Below are 20,119 nucleotides of genomic sequence, written 5' to 3'. Positions count from 1 at the left end.
ATTCGAGTTACAATTAAATGTAATTGCTTGATGAATTGTGTCTTCTAAACGTTCTTTATACGTTTTTGTAAGTATTTCAAAACAAAACGAGGTCAAAAGGAGGTCAGGAGTTGGAGAAGAGAAGGTAGAGGATTCTGTGAGCAAAAAAAGAATGAAATAGAGGTGAGAGGATTAAATCAGATTCACAGGCAAGGGGAGAGGATGGAAGAAAGATGGAGAATCCATGCAATAGAAAAATAGAGAGGGTCCTGTGAAGCATCCTGGGAAGTTGAGGAAGTAAAGGAGGGGGAGTAGGAAAGTGGGAGGAGGAGAAGAGGAGGTCTCAAGGGACACAATAGAGGTTTTTACTTATACTTGACACATTGAGTGTTGGGTGGGCGTCTGTGTGTGTGGTTGTGTATGAGAGGGTTAAGGGGGCAGCTGACACACCCCCAGCCTCCGTGCAGCCCCTTTGCCCCATGGGAGATTAGTGAAATAGAAAGAGCAGCAGCATTAATATGATCCCTGAATCTAATTAAAATCATTAAAACTGGGTTGTGTTAAAAGAATACAATTCTGAAGAGTAGTATTATGATTTACTGTGCATTAGTGCATTAAATTCATTTATTTAGTAAGGGGTCAATTACCGGTAGTAATCTAACCCAGATACACATGGTTTGGAGTGAACATTGATCCTGGATGCTTCTGTGTAACATTTTTTTGATATTTACTTGATATGGCCAAATACATTGATATATCCATATACAGTAAATAACTTCTGGCAGTGTTTGTATGGAATTTTCTATCACTTATAATTACAAAACTTGCATAAAACTGTTACAACTAATGGAAAATTCGTATAATTTGCACATAGTTGCTTTAATTATTCATTTTAATAAATATCTCTTGACTGTGTGCTTTAATATGCTAATCTGTGAGTGTGAAAAAATGACTTAATTGTCTGAATTAATTTTAATATTTTATTTATGATTTGTACTGTAAGTACACCTAGTGTAGTAGAAGAAGGATGGCCCATAGTAACCACAGTAACATAAATAGAACCATGGTGCATGGTGTTATTTTATCGCTCCATTTATTAACTGATTTTCTATGCCTGTAGCTGTCCACTGAAAACCAGGAGGTTTGGGAGGAGTCTATTCAGTGTCTGTCCCTACTGGTCCAGCTGTATGGAGGAGAGGGTTATGACTGTCTGTCACCTTCCTGTTTGCAAAGCTTTTCACATGTGCTGCGCACACACATGCACACCGAGATCCCCCGAAGCCAACGCACAACACTTAGGATCATCAAACGACTGGTGAGTTTAGTGCACGTAATGGCATGCACACACACACACACACACACACACACACACACAGACCAACATCACACACATGTCAACATTGCTTGTATGACATTTTATCTGGTGCCAATATTGGTCATATCACAGCACTGAAACATGTTTGAATATCACTGTATGATTTAAGAATCTTGGCCCTGTGTTTGTATTTTGAGGGTTGAAATATTAACTGCCGCCACAACAGAATGACAATACTTGAATCATGAAAAGAAATTCAGTGCAGGCACACACACAGACAGCCCTGCTGCTCAGAAAATAGAGTGTAGTTTCACCAGAACTAGACTGACAGAGGGAGCAAGTTGGAGAGGGAGAAAAAGTGGTGGTTTTCTTTTTGTCACGCTCTGTTCGAATGTCTGTCCAACTTTGTCTGATAGTCAAAATGATTTGTAGCAAAGTCAAAGACGGCTGACTCGTAAGAGAGTGTAAAGCAGGTGGAGATTTAGTGACGCTTCTATTCCCCAAATGCACTAAATAACATTAGCTCTATGTGGTTGCATGGAGAAAATTGAAGCAGCTGCAGCTAACATTTATCAGAGTTAGGCAGGTTTTAACAATGTGGCAGTTTCTTGCCCTGATGGACACACGCAACAATTAAATTAGGCTGTAACAATTCACTAATTCAGGTAGAAGATAAATTGAGGCGTACTGCAATTTGACTAAGAATTTTAATTGACAGACCAAGTAATTCACTTTAATTAAAAGGCCAATGACAAAGTTAACTAAATTGCCTCCTACCACATTAGACAAAGCCAGTTGCGAAACAATCAAACAACATATTTGGTGTCCATTCTGCAGCCCAGCTTTCCTAGGAAGTAAATTCATATTGGATGATGCTGCTGTAAAAGATTTACACCCAGTGCCAACACTTGGTTGCAATGCTGGAAGCGGTATGCTGTTTATGTAGCATGAGCACAAGTAAGGGCGTGGAAGTAAAGCATTTTACTTTGACACCAATCAATGCTTCATTTTTTTAAACCACGATGGCATCATTTCTATAACGTTAACCATAGTTAAGATAAGTTATTTTAAAAAATGGTATTGGATGTTTAAAAAAATGTAGCCATTGAATTTAATCCAGAGATTTGCACAGGTGTCCAATATTAATTTGAACTGCTAGGTAAAAGAGAGGGAGGGGAAAATTGATCTTAAATTCAACATGACCAGTGTGAAAAATGTACTGATTTGCTGTAGACCCGTATAAATTATGTAAAATGCATTCCTAATGTTTTAGTTCGGCCGTAGGGTCATGAAATAGTTTCTGCACGTGGGACACAAGGTCAGCTATTACCCTGAGATCATATGATGTGACTGAAGGGTTTGTCTGCAAGCTACCTTACATTTGTCTGTCTGTTTGTCTGTCTGTCTGTGTGTGTGTCTGTGTGTGTGTGTGTGTGTGTGTGTGTGTGTCTGTCTGTGTGGTAGAGTGAGAGTTTGCATGTACGTGTATTTTGATTCCTCTTACCAATTAGTTCCAGCCACCTAAACCACCAACACACAAACTCTGTCGCACAAGCTCACAGACTAACCTCTTTCTCTTTTTATGTCTGTTGTAGCAAATTTGTCCTCTTGTGAAAAGTCCCTCATTACCCCCTGTGCTAACATCAGGGTATGTACAGTATATTCTATCCTGCTTACCACCCTGAGCAACTGTGTGTGTTGAAGCCATTTCCTCGTAGCCAGTGGATGAGTCACTAAGCTGCTCGGTGCTAGGAGCAGAACTAATATATTTGCTCAGAAAAATACCCATCTACCATTCTGAACATTTAGTCATGTGACTCATTGTACATTAGTTAATTTAAAAGATTCTAAAGTTCCCTCAGAATAGTCTTGCAATGCTCATCCCCCACCTTGTACTTTTTTCCCATTGGAGTCCAGTAGCTACGGTTTTAAAGTAAAACTGAAATCAACATCTTAAAACTGTTTGCTAAGTTGAGTTTTCTTGAATCTCATTATCAATCAGCTAATCAGTTGGCGAAGAGCAATGTGCACAGTGACTCACACATTCTCTCTCAAACACACGCACACTCCTACACACTCAGACAAGTGCCTGCCCTTCAACAAAGGCTTTTTAATTATCTTTCATTAATTTTAGGGCTCCGTTAATCTCAATCAAAGATCCCGCTAATAGCTTTGAAACTGCAAAGGAGGAGAGAGGGAGAATAAATCAAGTCTGAATTGGTGAAATTTTCAACTTGTCTTTCTCTTCAACACACACAACTTGGAAGGACTTAAAGGGAAATGCTAATTAAATGAAACAGGATACTGTATATAAAAAGTTGTGAGATAAAAAAACATTTATTATTTTGTTGAAACTGTTTTAGCAGTTTGATTTGTCATTTTTTTTCTAATTTAGTAGTCTGTCTCTGGCAACACAGAATTCGTGTTTAGTGATTAGTCCTTTAATATTTATGCACAATTCATGTCTTTTTCAAGCCACTTTCACACATAAAACTGTGATGTTAACATTTCAGGCAGAAATAATGTTTGTATTTAGTATATGTAGTATTTTTTGTTACATGTCAAACTTGGATCTGTGAGGCCAGGCGGGATGTTGATGTTGCCCTGTGTTTCTCTTTACACTGTTAATCTTGTGTTTAGAAGCGTCCTCCTCTCTCATCTCCGGAGGCCGAAATGTTTCAGCGCAGTCTCCAAAATGTCAAAGCATATTATGTCCAATTATTGTAACCTTTTAAATGTTAGAGCCGGAAACATGGAAATGTATTAATCCATCAATTCCTCAACTGGCCAGAGCCGTGTTTTTTATATATGTGTGTGTGTGTGTGTGTGTGTGTGTGTGTGTGTGTGTGTGTGTGTGTGTGTGTGTGTGTGTGTGTGTATATATATAATTTATTTTGGTAAATGTACAACTCTCTCCTTTTTCTACTTTCAGGTACACTGTCACTTGTTTGTATTTAATATCTATTATGACAGCTCTGTGCTGTCTTTCTGAGAGGCAACATATCTGAATTTATCTGCCTGTCGAAACAGGGTTCTCCACGTGTCTTCCAAGCAGTATGCAGCTGAATCATGTGCCTCTTAGTTCGAGGACAGCAAACTTCAAAGGAAGAAAAAAAAGGACAGGAGCACACTGAATGACTCACAGCTTTTAATTGTGCAAAATTGTGTTTGCACAAGTCAATCAGTGTGCTCCTGTCCATTTTTTCCCTTGGAAGTCTGTATGTCAAGGTCAGGGTGTTGGTCAGGTAGAGATGGGGAGAGAGGACTGTTAAGGGGGAGGAGAGGGCGAAGACGTGATGGAGAGCAGGGATGGAAAAGAGATAATAAGTAGGTGTGTGTGTGTGTGTGTGTGTGTGTGTGTGTGTGTGTGTGTGTGTGTGTTTAGTGGTTGGTTGGCAGTCACACATAAATGTTCCCTCACCCTGATGGAGAAAGTGAAGTGTGTGTTTGTGAGAAAAGTAAGCAAGTGAAGGGAGCGTCTTTGTCTCCTTCTAACCCCGTTGCCTAGCAACACCCATACTGTGTCGCCACAGAGATGGGGGTGATGATGTCACCAGAGATCAGAGAGAACACGCTCACCAAACACGCGGACACACATGCACACACACTCAAACACGCACACACACACACACACCCTCTTTCTCCAGGAACTTTGCATTGCAGTGCAAAAACACTTTAGGAAACATAGGCAACAGTTTTCATTACTTATTGGAATACATTTGAAACAAGCTGTCACCATATTGATAAACTTAACTTAACAGTTTAAACACTGTAAATGCCCCTTTTTTAAGTGATACACACGCATGCACGCACATGTGCAGTCTGTGGACCAGGTGTTCCTGGGTGGGTGTGGAGCCTAGACATCAAGGTGTGGTGAGACATGTCGGGACAGGAATAAAAACACAGGGATGACAAAGAGAAGGAACAAATGATGTAGGAAGGAAATTTGGTGAGGAAAGACTCTAGAGTCTTGAGGAATACTCTATAGCTGAATAGCTTTAGCCAGTCTAATCCAGAGTGGTGTACAAGTTTAGCAGTAGAATCATAAAGTAAACTGATGGAGCAACAACATTATGACCGCTAGTAAGGCAAACTCAGAAACAAAAGAAGAAACAAAATGACTTATGTGAAAAAGCCCTCATGTAACATGAGTGTGTGAGCGCATGCATGTGTGCGTGCATGCATATATTCAACCAGACTTTGGGCAAATTAGCTCTTTGATCAATTTACTTTAAAATGGCATTGACAAATGAGTGTGATGTCACTCAGCAGTTGGTCTTGGTAACTTGCAAATTGATTCTGTGATGATAACACAGACTATAATGTAGTTTTCTATGGATGGTTTTGAGTGTCACTGTGAAAAGATAACAATTAATGTGAAAATTACATTTCTTTTGTACAAATGTATCATTGGTTTCTTATTATTAGTGAAGCAATGGTTATAGCTGCTTGTCTTCCTCCTCTGATTAATCTCTCCAATAGCCTGAAAAAGAGGACAGAAAAAAAGCATGTTCGCAAAGCATCACGACTGGTTTTGCTTTGTTGAGATGACAATAATTAACACACTGATAGACAGTTATGTTATCATATATAAATCCTGTCTATAGGGCTTGGAAACGTGCACTAATCCATAAGTTCACTTTTGTTCAAGTTTGACTGAGAATTTGCACAGTTGGAGAGTTGCACAGAAATGGTGATGCATTGTGTCATTACTAACTGTGTCATCTCCATGTTTTAAAATAAAATATTACACTGCCAGACTACAAAGAGCAGCTATGCTCTTGTATGCTGCTCAGTGTTTTATTACCTATGTCAAACCCATATCATCACATCCTTTGTTGAATGTGGACGAGTGTGTGCCATTTGACTGAAGACTAATCTAACCGGCTGCACACTGTCCGTTTTTATTTCGGCTCCCACGTTAACAGGTTAGAGCTTGCACACTGCCTGCGTGACACGCACGTCTCAGGCGCGGCTCGGGCTGCTCCGAAAACGCGTGCATGCTAGAAATAGAACCAATGGCTATTTTTCACGCGACACGCAAGCGTGTTGGAAGCCTTTCCAGGCAAAATAGAATAGGAAAATATGTCATGTATTCGTGTCATTTTGACACGAATACATATTAATAAATGACATTTTCATGTTTGAAAGTCTCTAGGTTTTGACATAAATGCAGATATAAATGTAATTAAAAAAAAAAAAAAATTATCGATTTTCAAATATTTGCACCTGTCAATACAGAATGAAATATTCTGTAGCCTATTTTGCTGTCAATACTGCCGACGTTGTCTTTGTTGTAATCAAATCAGTATATATTTACTGTATGTTTAACATGAAGTATACTACTGCTTGAGTGCAGTAATCAATGGGAAACATACATGTGTACAGACAAGGCTAGCAGCAACTGACTCGCAACAGAAACGCCACGCTCACGCCATGCAGCCAGTGTGCAGCCAGCCTAAGTCTTTCTCACTCACTTTGTTCTTCCTCTCTCCCTCTTTATCCAGGTGCAGACTACAGAGCAATCTGATTGGTTAGAATGTCCTGAAGGGGCGGAGCTAATTGGTTTACTGCAGGACATAACTACATCCAACAGGTGCGTGTTTCTACTGCTTAAATGAGCTTGTGTGCGTCATGTAAAATATGAATCTTATGAAATATTCCTTCTATTATACCATTCTAATATAACAATTTGCATAAATCTAAGATTGACAAAATTATCATATTTTTCTTTAATAACTGTCCATATAAGGCGCTCATTTCTGTCAGTAGTGCATGTACATCAGTGTTGAAACCATAGCTCAGAGGGCACCAATAACAACTCATTCTGGATTTAGATACATCTCCTCCAGCCCTTTCCTTCATCTTATTATTTGTATATGTCTGAACATGCATTACAAGTGTCAAAACTGACCTTATCCCAGTTGTTAATTGAAATGATGCAAGCTTCTGGCAAGGCAGTGTCATCTTATTGGCTCACAAAGAGCTAAGAGATTAAATATACACATGTAATAAAAACAAAACTTGTTCTTTGTTTGGGAGTCTCTTGAGATCTCATATCAATGGCAGGAAACATGACCTGCACTACCTCACATACCTGACAAAGTAACAGCTTCCTTCTAAGATTTAGGAGTATGGGCACTGCAAGCTTTGTGTGGTGACGGTAAAGATAATGGAAACTCAGAACCAAGATCAATACAATCTGAACCACAAGAAATGTACACTGCTTCAACTGTGATTCTGTCTGATGTCTTACCGCATGTCATGCTCACTTTTAACCATACAGCAAATAACACAAGCTTAATAAAATGAGGAACAAATACACCTGCACATACTCAGACTGTAACTGCTGTATTTAATAGTTTTACTTTACATTGCAACTTTGTGAAAATTTGTTTTAAAAGGATTCTTTATTATGTAAACATAAAACGTCATATTTGGAAGAAGTAAATAGCTTTACATTTCTACATATATTTTAAATGAAAAAGCAAAATCAATCTTAAAGCTGAAAGATTGTACTCCCTCATTTGATGGCATGACTGTGTTGCCACTCTACACCTAAAACGTGAAGGTGAAGCGTGTTAGCTGCACACAATGTAAAACCGATGACGCTGGCACGGGAGCACCACGGTAATAAAAGAAAAATGTTGGAGCCATGGATGAAGAGGACACAACAGCAGGGTAAGTTACTACAAAATCTAAATTAAACAAGTTTAGACCCATGGCATGTGTTGTGTTTTGAAGTGAGGAAACGTTTGTCTCACAGCAGGTAGTTCTTGTTTATCTAATAGCTGATGTTTGCTTGCGTTCCAGCTTGGTCTATTAAGTCAAATTTCAATGTTGCATTACAACGTGGTAAGTGATAGAGCAGAGGCGGTATAGCTAACTAAGTCTAGCAAGCTAATTAACACTACCCGGTAGAGCTAATCACTTATTACAATTATGGAAAATTAATGATTTCAGCTATAGTGTGTAGTTTCTGTCACCCCCATGAGGAATTCTAAGTAATGACAACAAAACTGTCGGCACGTCCACGTGACACAAGCCTTACGTGATTGTAAACGCGCCCCAAAAAAAACATACTGGACTCTTCAGAAGAGGAAATTATTTTCACTTGAGCTTCTGTGTGGGAAAGTTACCAGACGACACAATCTTCTGAACATAGTCATACTGAGAAATACAGAGAGTTTTGTGGAGCTGATAGTCTTAATTAGCTTTGTATCAACTCATTTGGCAATGGCTTGAATGTAACAGACATTTATTAATATCCAAAAGTTACACACTAAAGCTTTAAGCTATTTCAGGTCAGAGTGAGACACTGCACTGTATGTAAGGAATAAGCTAGGACAAATTGCATTGTTTGGAGCATATCTGTTATTTATTTAAAAAATGGTATTGTCTTGTCTGTACTTGGCCTTTGGTTTACTTGCCTTTACATTAGCAATTATTGATTAAAACAACATGGCATGTATTGTTTTATGTAAATTGCGCTATTATGCATTGTGCATGTCTATCTCATTTCAGAAAAAAACAACTCACCATGAGTGGCTACTTGATGGGGAATAAAGCGCTGTGCACACCACAGCAAGCAGCTGTTTTGACAGTTAGTGTCCTAAACATGAGGCCGCTATCAGTGGTTGAAGATGATGGCTTCAGAGCATTGCTCAACGCTCTCTACCTGGTTACACTCTTCCTTCAAAGACCCATTTTACTACGCTGATGGAGAAGAAATATCAAGAGACATTCCAGGTAGTGAAGATTAATATAAAAGCCAACATCAACATTTCTCTCACGACTGATGGATGGATGTGTAGCTGCTGAAGCCTACCTTGGCATTACATGCCATTACATCAAAGATAATTGGGAAATGGAGTCAATTTGCCTTACCGCCATTCCTCCTAGCAAAATTATCGCCATTGCGCATGACAATGATGCCAATATTATGGCAGCGGCAATCATACTGGAGGAGAGACATGGTTGGTCCTGCAATGGCCATACCTTGCAACTCATGATCAATTCTGCATTAAAGCACTCAAGTATTGAAAAAGCTAAGCAACTTTTGTTTATCTTTTTTTTTTCTTTTTTTTTTTTTAAACGTGAGCTAGCCGCCCACAAGATAACACAAGATAAGAGAGAAACAGCAACAAATGGCCACATGTGAGCACAGGCTTGTTCATGACATAAGCACAAGGTGGAACAGCATGTTCCACATGAGAATGTTGTGTGACTCCTCTAAAGCTGTGCCGTTGTCTTCATGAGTAGGGAGAAATACATAAGAATCTCTGCAGTCCCTCAACTTGTGAAGGGGCTATTGAAGTTCACCCAGAGTGCTGCCTTCGAGTCAGCTCCGGTGCTGGCTTTCTAACTCAATGCTACGGAGCAGCTGGCAACAGCGACGGAAGAGGGAACCTTCTTTCTTAGGCACCAAACATGTGATCCTCTCCACAGCCGTTGACCCAACGTTCAAAAGACTTAGACCTGACAAAGTCCTGAATATGCAAACACTGGCTCTTGGAGTGAGAAGCGAGATGGATGAGCAGCAGAATGGCAGTCTCGTTGACCAAATCAGTGCCACCACCATTATCACTTCAGCTGCTGAACTGCTGTCTCTTTACTTGACTCACTCCACGATTCTGAAACCAGCAGTGAAGAAGAGAATATATAGCTGGAGGCTTAGGCTTAACAGCATCTGAGCGGCTGGGGCCCGTTTCAGGAAAGAGGTTTAACAAACTCTGAGTCTAACCCTGAACTCTGAGTTGATTTACCCTGAGATGGGAAACTTTGAGTTTTCGGTTCCAGTACAGCTGATTTGAGTTGGTTTAATCAACTCAGAGTAGGTTGACTCAGAGTTAAGCGCTTGCACCACCACTAAGGCAGAATGAATGGAGCCACGATACTGCGATTCACCATGGCAACAACCACAAACAAATCGGTCGGCATACTTTACCCCTCTGGAACTGGAACTGCTTATGCGCACATACAGCGAGTTTGAACATATACTCCGTTAAAAAACGTAACACGGCTGCTGCTGCAACAGAGAGAGAATTGGTTTGGGAGAAAATTGCTGCTCGAGTAAATGCGTAAGTTCTAATATAGTGTATTCATTTCATATTTAATCACAGGTATAATATTACTGGTGAAAACTGGAATGGTGTTACACCTATAATTTCATTTAGGTGCATCATGCAGGCGAAAAGGTAAGCTAATCCCATTCTGAGGTTGCAGCACCATGTCATTAACAGAATTATAATTTAAAATAATTTATTTCTTTTTAATGGCTCTCACTGGTTTGTGTCCAGGGAATACTACAAAAACATTTAAAAAACGCTTCAGAGCGAGGCACACTTTTCTGACGGCTCTGCATACAGTGGCTTTACTAATATGCTCCGCATCACCAATGTTGTGAAGAAAACTGTTGTTTGCAAAAAACATAATGCGACACAAAGAATGTGCTGGGATGTAAAAGCATGTCCACGATGGGTGACGTTGGTGATATGAGGACGGATAAGGTATCTATATCTGATCGACTGTGAAGAAAAACTATACCGCTCAAATAGGTAGTTATCTGGAAATGAAAATACATCTAGTCTGGCCTCACTATCATCTCCTGACGTATGTTTAACTCTCTGTGAAGTAATACAGCTTCTTCATCAACGGGATCGTCGATAAATGGACATGCCATGTTTGATTAAAAAAAAACATTTCATAGTCTGCCTAACATAATTAATAAACCAACACTGTTTTTTATTCATGCAGATAACAAACTGCGCTAAAATGTGCCTGATACAGACTGAATGAATGAGTGAATGAGGAAATGAAAGAGCGCTGTGTCAGAGGGAGGAGACTGAGAGAAACTTGAGGTTTATTGAAGAAAACCTGCTCCCGACCAGGTTAGGTTCACAGACTCAGTTACCATAGTAACTGACTCTGAGGTTAAGTTACCTCTCTTTCTGAAATGGGCTGGAGTTTCCCTCATCTTAGGGTTAACAAACTCAAGAGTTTTCACTAAACCTGCTATCTGAAACAGGCCTCTGTTCTCTGCAGCATAAAACATAGCTTCCAAGAAGTGCCTAGCCTTAGCCAGGAGCACGTGGACATGTTAATATTTTAACATTTTTGCACTGCAATGCAAAGTTCCTGGAGACAGAAGGGGTGTGTGTGTGTGTGTGTGTGTGTGTGTGTGTGTGTGTGTGTGTCTGTGTCTTGCATCTGGCTGCCTTTTATGAGTATGTGGGCCAAATGTGTATTCCCTCTTTGAGCCAAGGGTTTTGTCGCCGTAGTGACCATGCTTCCTTTGATCTCTTGCTGTATGAGACCAGGGGTCCGTTTCAGAAAGCAGGTTTAGTGAAAACTCTGAGTTTGTTAACCCTGAGATGAGGGAAACTCTGGGTTTTCCGTTTCAGAAAGAGAGGTAACTTAACCTCAGAGTTAGTTACTATGGTAACTGAGTCTGTGAACCTAACCTGGTCGGGAGCAGGTTTTCTTCATTAAACCTCGAGTTTCTCTCAGTCTCCTCCCTCTCATACAGTGTCAGAGGGAGGAGACTGAGGGATTTCCTCATTCATTCATTCTGTATCAGGCGCATTTTAATGCAGTTTGTTATCTGCATGAATAAAAACTTAATAAATAAAACTTATTGTTAGGCAGATTATAAAACGTTTTTTTCTCAAACATGTCATGTCCTTTTGTCGATGATCCCGTTGATGAAAAAGCTGTATTACTTCACAGAGAGTTTACGTCGGGAGATGATATTGAGTCCCGACTAAATGTATTTTCATTTCCACATTTTTTCACAGTCCATCAGATATGTAGATAGGCCTAACTTATCCGTCCTAATATCACTAACATCCACCATCGTGGACATGCTTTAACATCCCAGCAGATTCTTTGTGTCACATTACGTTTTTCGCAAACGGCATTTTTCTTTATTGGTGATGCGGATCATACTGTAATAGTAAAGCAACTGTAGCCGTCAGAAAAGTGTGACTCGCTCTGAAACGTTTTTTGTAGTTGTTCCCTGGACACAAACCAGTGAGAGCCATTAAAAAGAAATAAATTATTATACATTATAGTTCTGTTAATGATCATGGTGCTGCAGCCTCAGAATGGGATATAGTAGTAGGCCTAGCTTACTTTTTCGCCCGCAGGATTGCACCCAAATGAAATTATAGGTGTAATACAATTCCAGTTTTCACCAGTAATATTATAAGTTAACTGTGATTAAATATGAAATTAATACACTGTTAATGCTTACGCATTGACTCGAGCAGCAATTTTCTCCCACACCAATTCTCTCTCTTTTGCAGCAGCAGCAGCCGCTGTCTTGCTTTTTTAACGAAATGCATGTTCAAACTCGCTGTTTGTGCGCACAAGTATTTCCGCCGACCCGTTTGTTTGTGGTTGTTACCATGGTGAATCTTAATATCATGGCTTCATTCATACTGCCTTTTTATTGTGGTGGTGCACACGCGTGAACATACTCTGAGTTGATTGAACCAACTCATATCAGCTGTTCTGAAACCGAAAACTCTGAGTTTCCCATCTCAGGGTAAATCAACTCAGACATCAAGGTTAGACTCAGTTTGTTAAACCTCCTTCCTGAAACAGGGCCCCAGCGATGTGTCTTACAAGCAATAAATAATAAACTTAACTGAAAATACACACACACACACACACACACACACACACACACACACACATATACAGATGTAGTAAGTGCATACACAAACACACAATGGATACATACAAATAAAAAGTGTATACAAAAGTCACTTTCACCTCCTGTATACAAACTCTCTGTCTCTTAATCACACAAACACACCCTGTCCGATCAATAATAAAGGTGTATTATTGTCCTGCTATAGAGGCCTCTCCTACTCTCCCCTCCCTCTCCCCCTCTTTTCTCCTCTGTCACCCCTTTTCTTCCCTTTTGGTCGCCTTCTATACCCTTTTCTCCTTCATTTTCTTTCTTTTTCACCTCTTTCTCTCTTTCTCTTCTCTTGTGCTTTTTCTCTCCCACTTCTCGTCTCCTCTCTATCCTCTCCCTCTCTGGCAGATGAAAGCAGAGATCAGCTCCAGCCTTTGAAGTGGCTGAGACTGGCACACTCCCACTGGTTTAGTGGTAGGAGGAGGGGAGCAGAGGTTTTAGGAGAAAGGGCAGGAGATGAAAGGAGTTATGAGGAGAGAGAAGAGGAGGGGGGGTTAATTGAGAGGATGAGAGGAGTTGGGGCAGAGAGAGTAGACGGAAGGAGAGTGGGAAGGAGAGAGGTCTGGGCTGAGATCTGAACCCAAATGATGTCATTCAGTCTTTACCATGGCAACCTGAGGAATGCCTTTTCAAAACCTCAAGCGAGAGCGAGTGTAGAGGGAGGGGAGGAGCGTCACTCATAGTTCTCCATCCTAAAGAAAAACATTGAGGCCCAAAACCTGATCTTTAGTTTATTGCTGCGTTCAATCAAACATGAAGCCGGCAGTAGTGTTGCTCACTAATATCTGCTAAAATACTGAAAAAAGACTAAATATGACAACTTTGTGAATAAACTATTTTAACATTATCCACTTTTATACAAATTATTAAATAAAATCCATTCAATAAAACTCATTTTTCGCTCTGTTACATGGTCAGGCATTTGTTTCTCTTCATTTTAATGTGGGCAAATATGTTAGGGGTGTGTTTATGTCTTCAGTCAGTCACAACTGAGAGCAGATTTTAAACTGTCCAGTTGTTGAGGACTATGTTGTAAAGAGATGGTGAAATTAACTAGTTTTTATGTGTTTTATGTTTTTTTTTTCTTCTTTTCTTTTTCTGTGAAGAATCCATTGAGATGAAGAAAGCAGAATGAGGAAGTGTCAGGCTAATGCGGTTCTGTAACAGCCATTCACTGTAATCTAAAACCAATTATTTCATTTTTCCGCTGTCCTCTGAGCAGCTGCTGAGTGTCCATTTAGGACTGTGATTTAATGAGTAACCCAACTCTAAAGTTTGTCCTGAAACTTTTATCGATCCTTTTTATGTTATTTTATATTCACAAACTTTCAAGGATTTCCAATGCCTCGGGGAGCTGTGTTAATTAGGTTAATTATGGAGGTTTTAATCAACTAAGGGGTGGGCTTCTGCTGGCCTGGCTGTCAGGCTGCCCTGAAAGACACCTGGGAGGAGGGTGAGGGAGGGAGAGGGGAGATAGGAGAGTTAGACTACAGACAGCCTGTAGGGTCTGAGCAAATTGGATGTTTTCACCAAGCCACAATATTTTAAATGTACTGTATGTATGTTTGTATATAATATTTATTTATTTTGGTTACGGTTCTCAAGTGTTACGATTTATTTTGAAATTTAAGGAAAGTAATACATATATTAGTTTATATATAGTTATATTACAAGTATTAGTACTGCACATTGTAATACGTATGTTTTTTTCATGCCTAAAAAACTATTTCATGGCAACAACATGAATAGGAACACAAAAAGGAACAAACTGGACTGAGTACCCTTTATTCATTCAGTCCACTCAGGACCAAGCTACTGTACATGAACACACCTGCTGCGATGCTCTCGGCTTCCATACTTAGAAATTACCTTGATTACTTTTATTTTCATCAACATACAAGGTTCCCCTAACAATATACCTTTGGCAGTTTGCACTCGTCATCACCCCTAACCATTCCCCATCCCAGTGCCTGCTCCCTAGTATCAATCTCATTTACAGGGCAGTCACGTTCATGAAGCCACAAGGCTTATTTTAAGTGCTAGTGCTGACAGAAGAAGGTGAGGTCTTTGGTAGATTAATGATTTTCGAGAAGAAATAAAAGCCCCCCTTGGTCTTGGAATGTTATGACAACAGCTACATCTTAGCTGGTATGACAAGAGGCCTAAACACTCAGCCACCTAATTTAATGAAACATGGAGTTAATGATGAAATCAGATAAAGTGGATCAATTCTGCATCTACTGTTTGCCTCAAGTTTATAATTTAGAACTGAGACATTACAAGTTTTACACATGAAGGCCAGCACTTATGATAGAGACTCCGGTTCTGGGTCACTGAGACCTTTGAACTGTGGGTTTCGGTGAAGTTTGCAACTACTTTATGTACAGTAGGTCAGGCATAGTGAAAACAATTTACAACAAATAACTATAATACAACTGCACATCTACCAGTGTACCAGTGCTCAGAATATGCCAAAGGCCTGAAATGGTCAGGACATCCAGTTGTCACCGTGGATGTTCAGAATAACTGAGTTAGAAGCCAGAGATGGCTTTTGTGCTCAGATTTCCAGTTCATGATCACAGAACTTTTCAGTCTGCCCAGAGTTGAACCCCTTCTTGATGTAAAAGTAGGTGGTTTGTCAGGCTTAATACTGAAATGAATTCCATATTTATTTTAGTCTGTAATTTTACTAGAGAAAATGAGTCAAAAGTAGATGAGAGAAATATGGAGTCCCATCAGAGGTGTAGAAAGACTTATTTTGTAGAATTATGTAAGCCATAAAAACTGTTTTTGAAGATTGTAAACTATATGTACAGTATGTGACATTGTTATCATTTGTTTGGACTATGTTTTTGACATTTTTGCCTTTTATTATATTGAACAGTATAGTTAGATACAGACTGTAAACAAGGAAAGAGAGACAGGGCTATGACATACAACACAGGTCAATGGCTGGAATCAAACAATGGACGTGTAGTAATCAGGACGCCCTTTCATTTGCACCTTTTTAAGGAAAATTTGTTTAGATTTAATGTCACTAGGTTAACAACACAATTGTGATACAGTGAATAACTCATTTTTTCTCTGTTCCAGGTGTCATGTCGATGTGGTTCCACTGGCTGTTGAAATCCTCCAGGTGATCTCTGGATCCTAAAAGCTTTAAATCATCAAACCTGAGGGCAAACCAGAATCATCCAATATTTCACCATTTCAGAACTTTAAAGATACTTATGATTGGTAGTCTGCTTTTTAGAATGTCTCTCTTTCTTCGGGTAACCTTTTTATGCATAATCAGCTAGAGGATTGTTCTTTTAAAATGTTGTCAGTTTTGGAATAAAATGTCTTTCGACATTAATTATTTGTTTCTTGGTTCATCATTAGATATTGGACTATAGATGTTTTGCTTTGTTTTGAATAAGTGCTGAGACAGGCTCCTAAAGCTTTGAGACCTGAGTGAATTTGACCATGTGGTATCTGAGCACTCAGTCAGTGTGCATGACTGAGTGAATCTCTTCAAATGTACAAATTGGATCAATGACAGTAATAACTAGAAAATGCATTTCCTCCAGAAAATGCTTATCAATGCTGAAAAGCTAAATTGCTAATGATAAACTGGGTTGCTGACATAATTGCGTAAGAAGAAGTAGTGAGAATAGTTAGAAAAGGGGGCGGCCTCTAGCTCACCCAGTAAGAGCAGTTGCCCCATGTTGGCTGAGTCCTGCAGCGGTGCAGGTTCAAATCCGACCTGCTGCCTTTGCTGCTTGTCGTCCCCCATCTCTCTCCCCCTTTCCTGTCTATCCACTGTCGCTGTACAATAAATGGAAAAGCCCCAAAAGAATAATCTCAAAAAAAAAAAAAATAGTTGGAAAAGTGAGAATGGTATGAATTACATTGAAATGTTGAATAACACCAATAATGCATCAAACAAAAGTGGAATATTTTACGGTTTTTTTTTTTAAAGCTGTCGCTACACTGAACTGCTTGTTAAAATGTGTAAGAAGGTGAAGTAGGAAACTGTGGAAAAGTGGAAATGGTTCTAATTAATAAGAATGTCTTAAACAAGCCGAATAATACCAGTATTGTATGAAAGTTTTTGTAAAAGCTTATGCTAAACTCCGGTTTTAATTTGGATAAAGAAGTAACTAAAAGAGTTACTGACTGAGTTGGTAAAATGGGAAAGGGGTGGGTCATATTAGGGAATCTCAATCAGCTGTGTTCAATATTTAAGTACAAAACTATTTACAAGTTGTATAAAACTAATGAATAAAAGATTTTAAGGTTTGAATGGAGTATGAATCCCTAAATAAGACTTGATTAAGCATGGAAAGCAGCTGAAGCAGTATAAATAACTGAAAAGGGATGAAAAATAAAGTTAGAAATGATAGGAGTTCAAATGTTTTGCCTGTCTGCACCACTATTTCTTTACAGCAGACAAAGACATATAAACATATAGATATGCAACGCATTCTCATGAACGGGTCCATATGATATCATACGAAAAGTTATGCACACCAAAACGTAACCTATCTTACGAAACTAGGAGACGGCCAGCTGGTCGTGTGACTCCATCTGGCTACGAGCAACATGACGCTGAGCGGCAGTTGCTAGTTGTTTAAGCCGCAACAGGGCTTTGTGACGCTGGCTACAATGCTCCACATGGTGCTCTGTTGTGTTAGCGGTAGTTGATGGTTCAGTTACCCGAGAATAGGTTCCCTTTGAGCCGGGTTCAGAGCACCGCAAGCTGCCGGTAGTTTCGGCGGACATTAAAGTTAAGTTTAGGCCACAAAATGTGAGCATTATGCAGCGATGAAAATTAAGTTTAGGGACCAAAACGAAAGTTTAGCAAAAAGATCGTGGTTAAAAGGCATTGTATAGTATGTCGAAAAAATGTGGTTAAAAACTCATGGTATAGTATGTCGAAAAACTTACTTGCTGATGCTACTTGGAGCAGTGCTAACCACTAAGCTATCGTGCCACCACATAACCTGTGTTGAAAACAGTCATAGCATAATATGTCGAAAAAAACATTAAAAAGTCATGTTGTAGTATTTTGGAAAAAGTGATTAAAAAAGTCGGAATAAAGCATCTTATTGTACTATGTTGAAAAAAGTGATAAAAAAAAAGTCATAGTATAGTATGTTGGAAAAAAAGTCAAGAAAAAGTCATAGTATAGTATGTTGCAATAAGTCATTAGAGGTCGACTGATATGGGTTTTTCTCTGGCTGATGCCGATCTTTAGAAATCAGGGTCAGCCGATTTATTTTGGCCGATGTGTGCTCGTTTTAAACCTATATTTGAAAGATAAAATGTAACACTAATAATTACTTAAGATACACAAAATGTCTCAACAAAAACATTTATTGAACACGTCACCAATCTGCACTTGTACAGTATACTTAAATTAAAAATGAATAATGTAAAAACATATATTGTATACATAAAAAATATATTAAATAAACGAAACAGGTAAAATGAAAATAAACTTTTCAATGAAAAAATAGTTTTGTGCACTTAGCAGCATTTATCAAACTTCTGAGAACACAAATCTGCAAACTTTCATAAATAAAATAAATTAACAATTTTACCATTTAAATTAATTAAATCCATTTAAATTAATTAAATCCATACAGAAAGTGACATTAATCTCAACACTGTTTCCTCCTAACTCCTGTTGAGTCACATAAGACTAGGGCTATCTAAAGTCAATTCATGTTCACTTTGTTTGTTAGATCATTGTTCATTTGTTGAAGTGTTTTATTTGTGTTTTGGGGATCCTAAACATAGCCTACTGTTACTACATGTCCTGTTGCCCTCATTAAGATCTCATCTGAGCAGATTTCTGTCATTCAAACAACTGAGTTGTAATTTAAAACTCGTCCAGCCAGTTTAATAAAATGAAGGGTTTTATTTGTGCTCAAGTCCATACATGCAGTTAATGGATACAGGCACGGAGAACTGAAGGCTCTATTAGCAACGATTAGCTCCGGTTAGCGGTTAGCTCCAGTCAGTTCCGGTAAGCTCCGTTATAAAGATATGGAGTGGAGGAGACTGCCACGTATAGGGGTAACAACCAGACTCTGATAAATGATGTTCGGGGAGCTTTCACAGCGGTGTGGCCGCAGTGTTTCTACGGTTTTATTAGTACAGTTAATCCCACGGCAACATTCTACTACTAACGATAGCGTCTGAGCCTAAAGGCCCAGACACATAGAGCCGACGGCCAAACGTCGGCAGAAAAGGCAGTTGGGCTGGTCAGTCTCCCCAAATTGTTCAAAAAAGTTCCTATGAACACACCAAAGCGACGAGACGTAATACGTCTCCATGACAGCAGGCGGCGCTAATCTGTATTGTCGCCCAAAAATGAAAACCGGCAGCTGACTGGACGAACGCGTCACGTGGGTCTGGTTTCTCCGGAAATTCAAAGCCAGACTGTCGTGGCGGCTTGTTCAGAATACAATCTCATATTGTACTAAAATAGATCACCGAAACGTGTTTCTGAAAACATTTTAAGCGAGAAATAGGCCATTCAGTTGCTGAATCTGTCTTCATTTCAGATCAACAAAGGTCAGTTTAAAAGATTTTCGTCAGATTTTGAGAGACTCTAGTCACGCTCATTCCGCTCCCCGTTTCCGGGTTAGCACTCTACCAATCAGATGGGTCATTTGAGTCTGACTGCCGGCAGTGCCCGCCCAGCCGATTATACATGTCAAATCGGCCAAAATGAAGGACGACGGCTCCTCGGACGGACGACGGCACGGAACACACCGAACAGACTCGAGTCACTGACCTCGCCAGACTGTCCAACGGCCGATTATCAGGTCTGTGTGTCCGGGCCTAAAGTGCAACGTTGACTGCACGCGGCACAAGACTTCACGAGGGGAGGGGCTGGAGGCAGCTGGTGTGGGTGCGCTATAAAAAATGTTACCTATTCATGTTTTTTCTCGAAGTTGGCAGTAACATGCCATAGTTAACTAATTAGATATATAGGACTTATAAGAATTTAATCCTTACTGTTTTCTCCAAGGAACTTAGCTCCTCCAAAGGCACTGGATGAGGTCTGCTCACTCTGCTGGTAATTTACTCTAGGGGCAGCGTGCGTCGAAAACATGTTCCACAAC

The 20,119-nt window shown here is 39.5% G+C and overlaps 1 protein-coding gene across 4 annotated transcripts in view; it reads left to right on the top strand.

Annotated features, from left to right (window-relative positions):
• The window catches only part of ulk4 (unc-51 like kinase 4), a 97,617-nt gene extending 80,459 nt beyond the window's left edge, over positions 1-17,158 (top strand). For 3 of the 4 annotated variants that reach the window (XM_078253485.1, XM_078253484.1, XM_078253483.1), the window contains exons 35-37: positions 1,100-1,294; positions 6,802-6,890; positions 16,095-17,157. In XM_078253485.1, the coding sequence (XP_078109611.1) occupies positions 1,100-1,294; positions 6,802-6,890; positions 16,095-16,155 (345 nt within the window). In that variant the 3' untranslated portion in view covers positions 16,156-17,157. Of the gene's footprint in view, positions 1-1,099; positions 1,295-6,801; positions 6,891-16,094 lie in introns of all 4 variants that reach the window. The other variant, XM_078253482.1, reaches the window with a different exon arrangement.
• Positions 17,159-20,119: the final 2,961 nt, after the last annotated feature.

This window comes from Sander vitreus, chromosome 6, assembly GCF_031162955.1.
Source record: "Sander vitreus isolate 19-12246 chromosome 6, sanVit1, whole genome shotgun sequence".
In the NCBI taxonomy this organism is placed as follows: Eukaryota; Metazoa; Chordata; class Actinopteri; order Perciformes; family Percidae; genus Sander; species Sander vitreus.
This window is presented reverse-complemented; position numbering and strand designations above follow the sequence as displayed.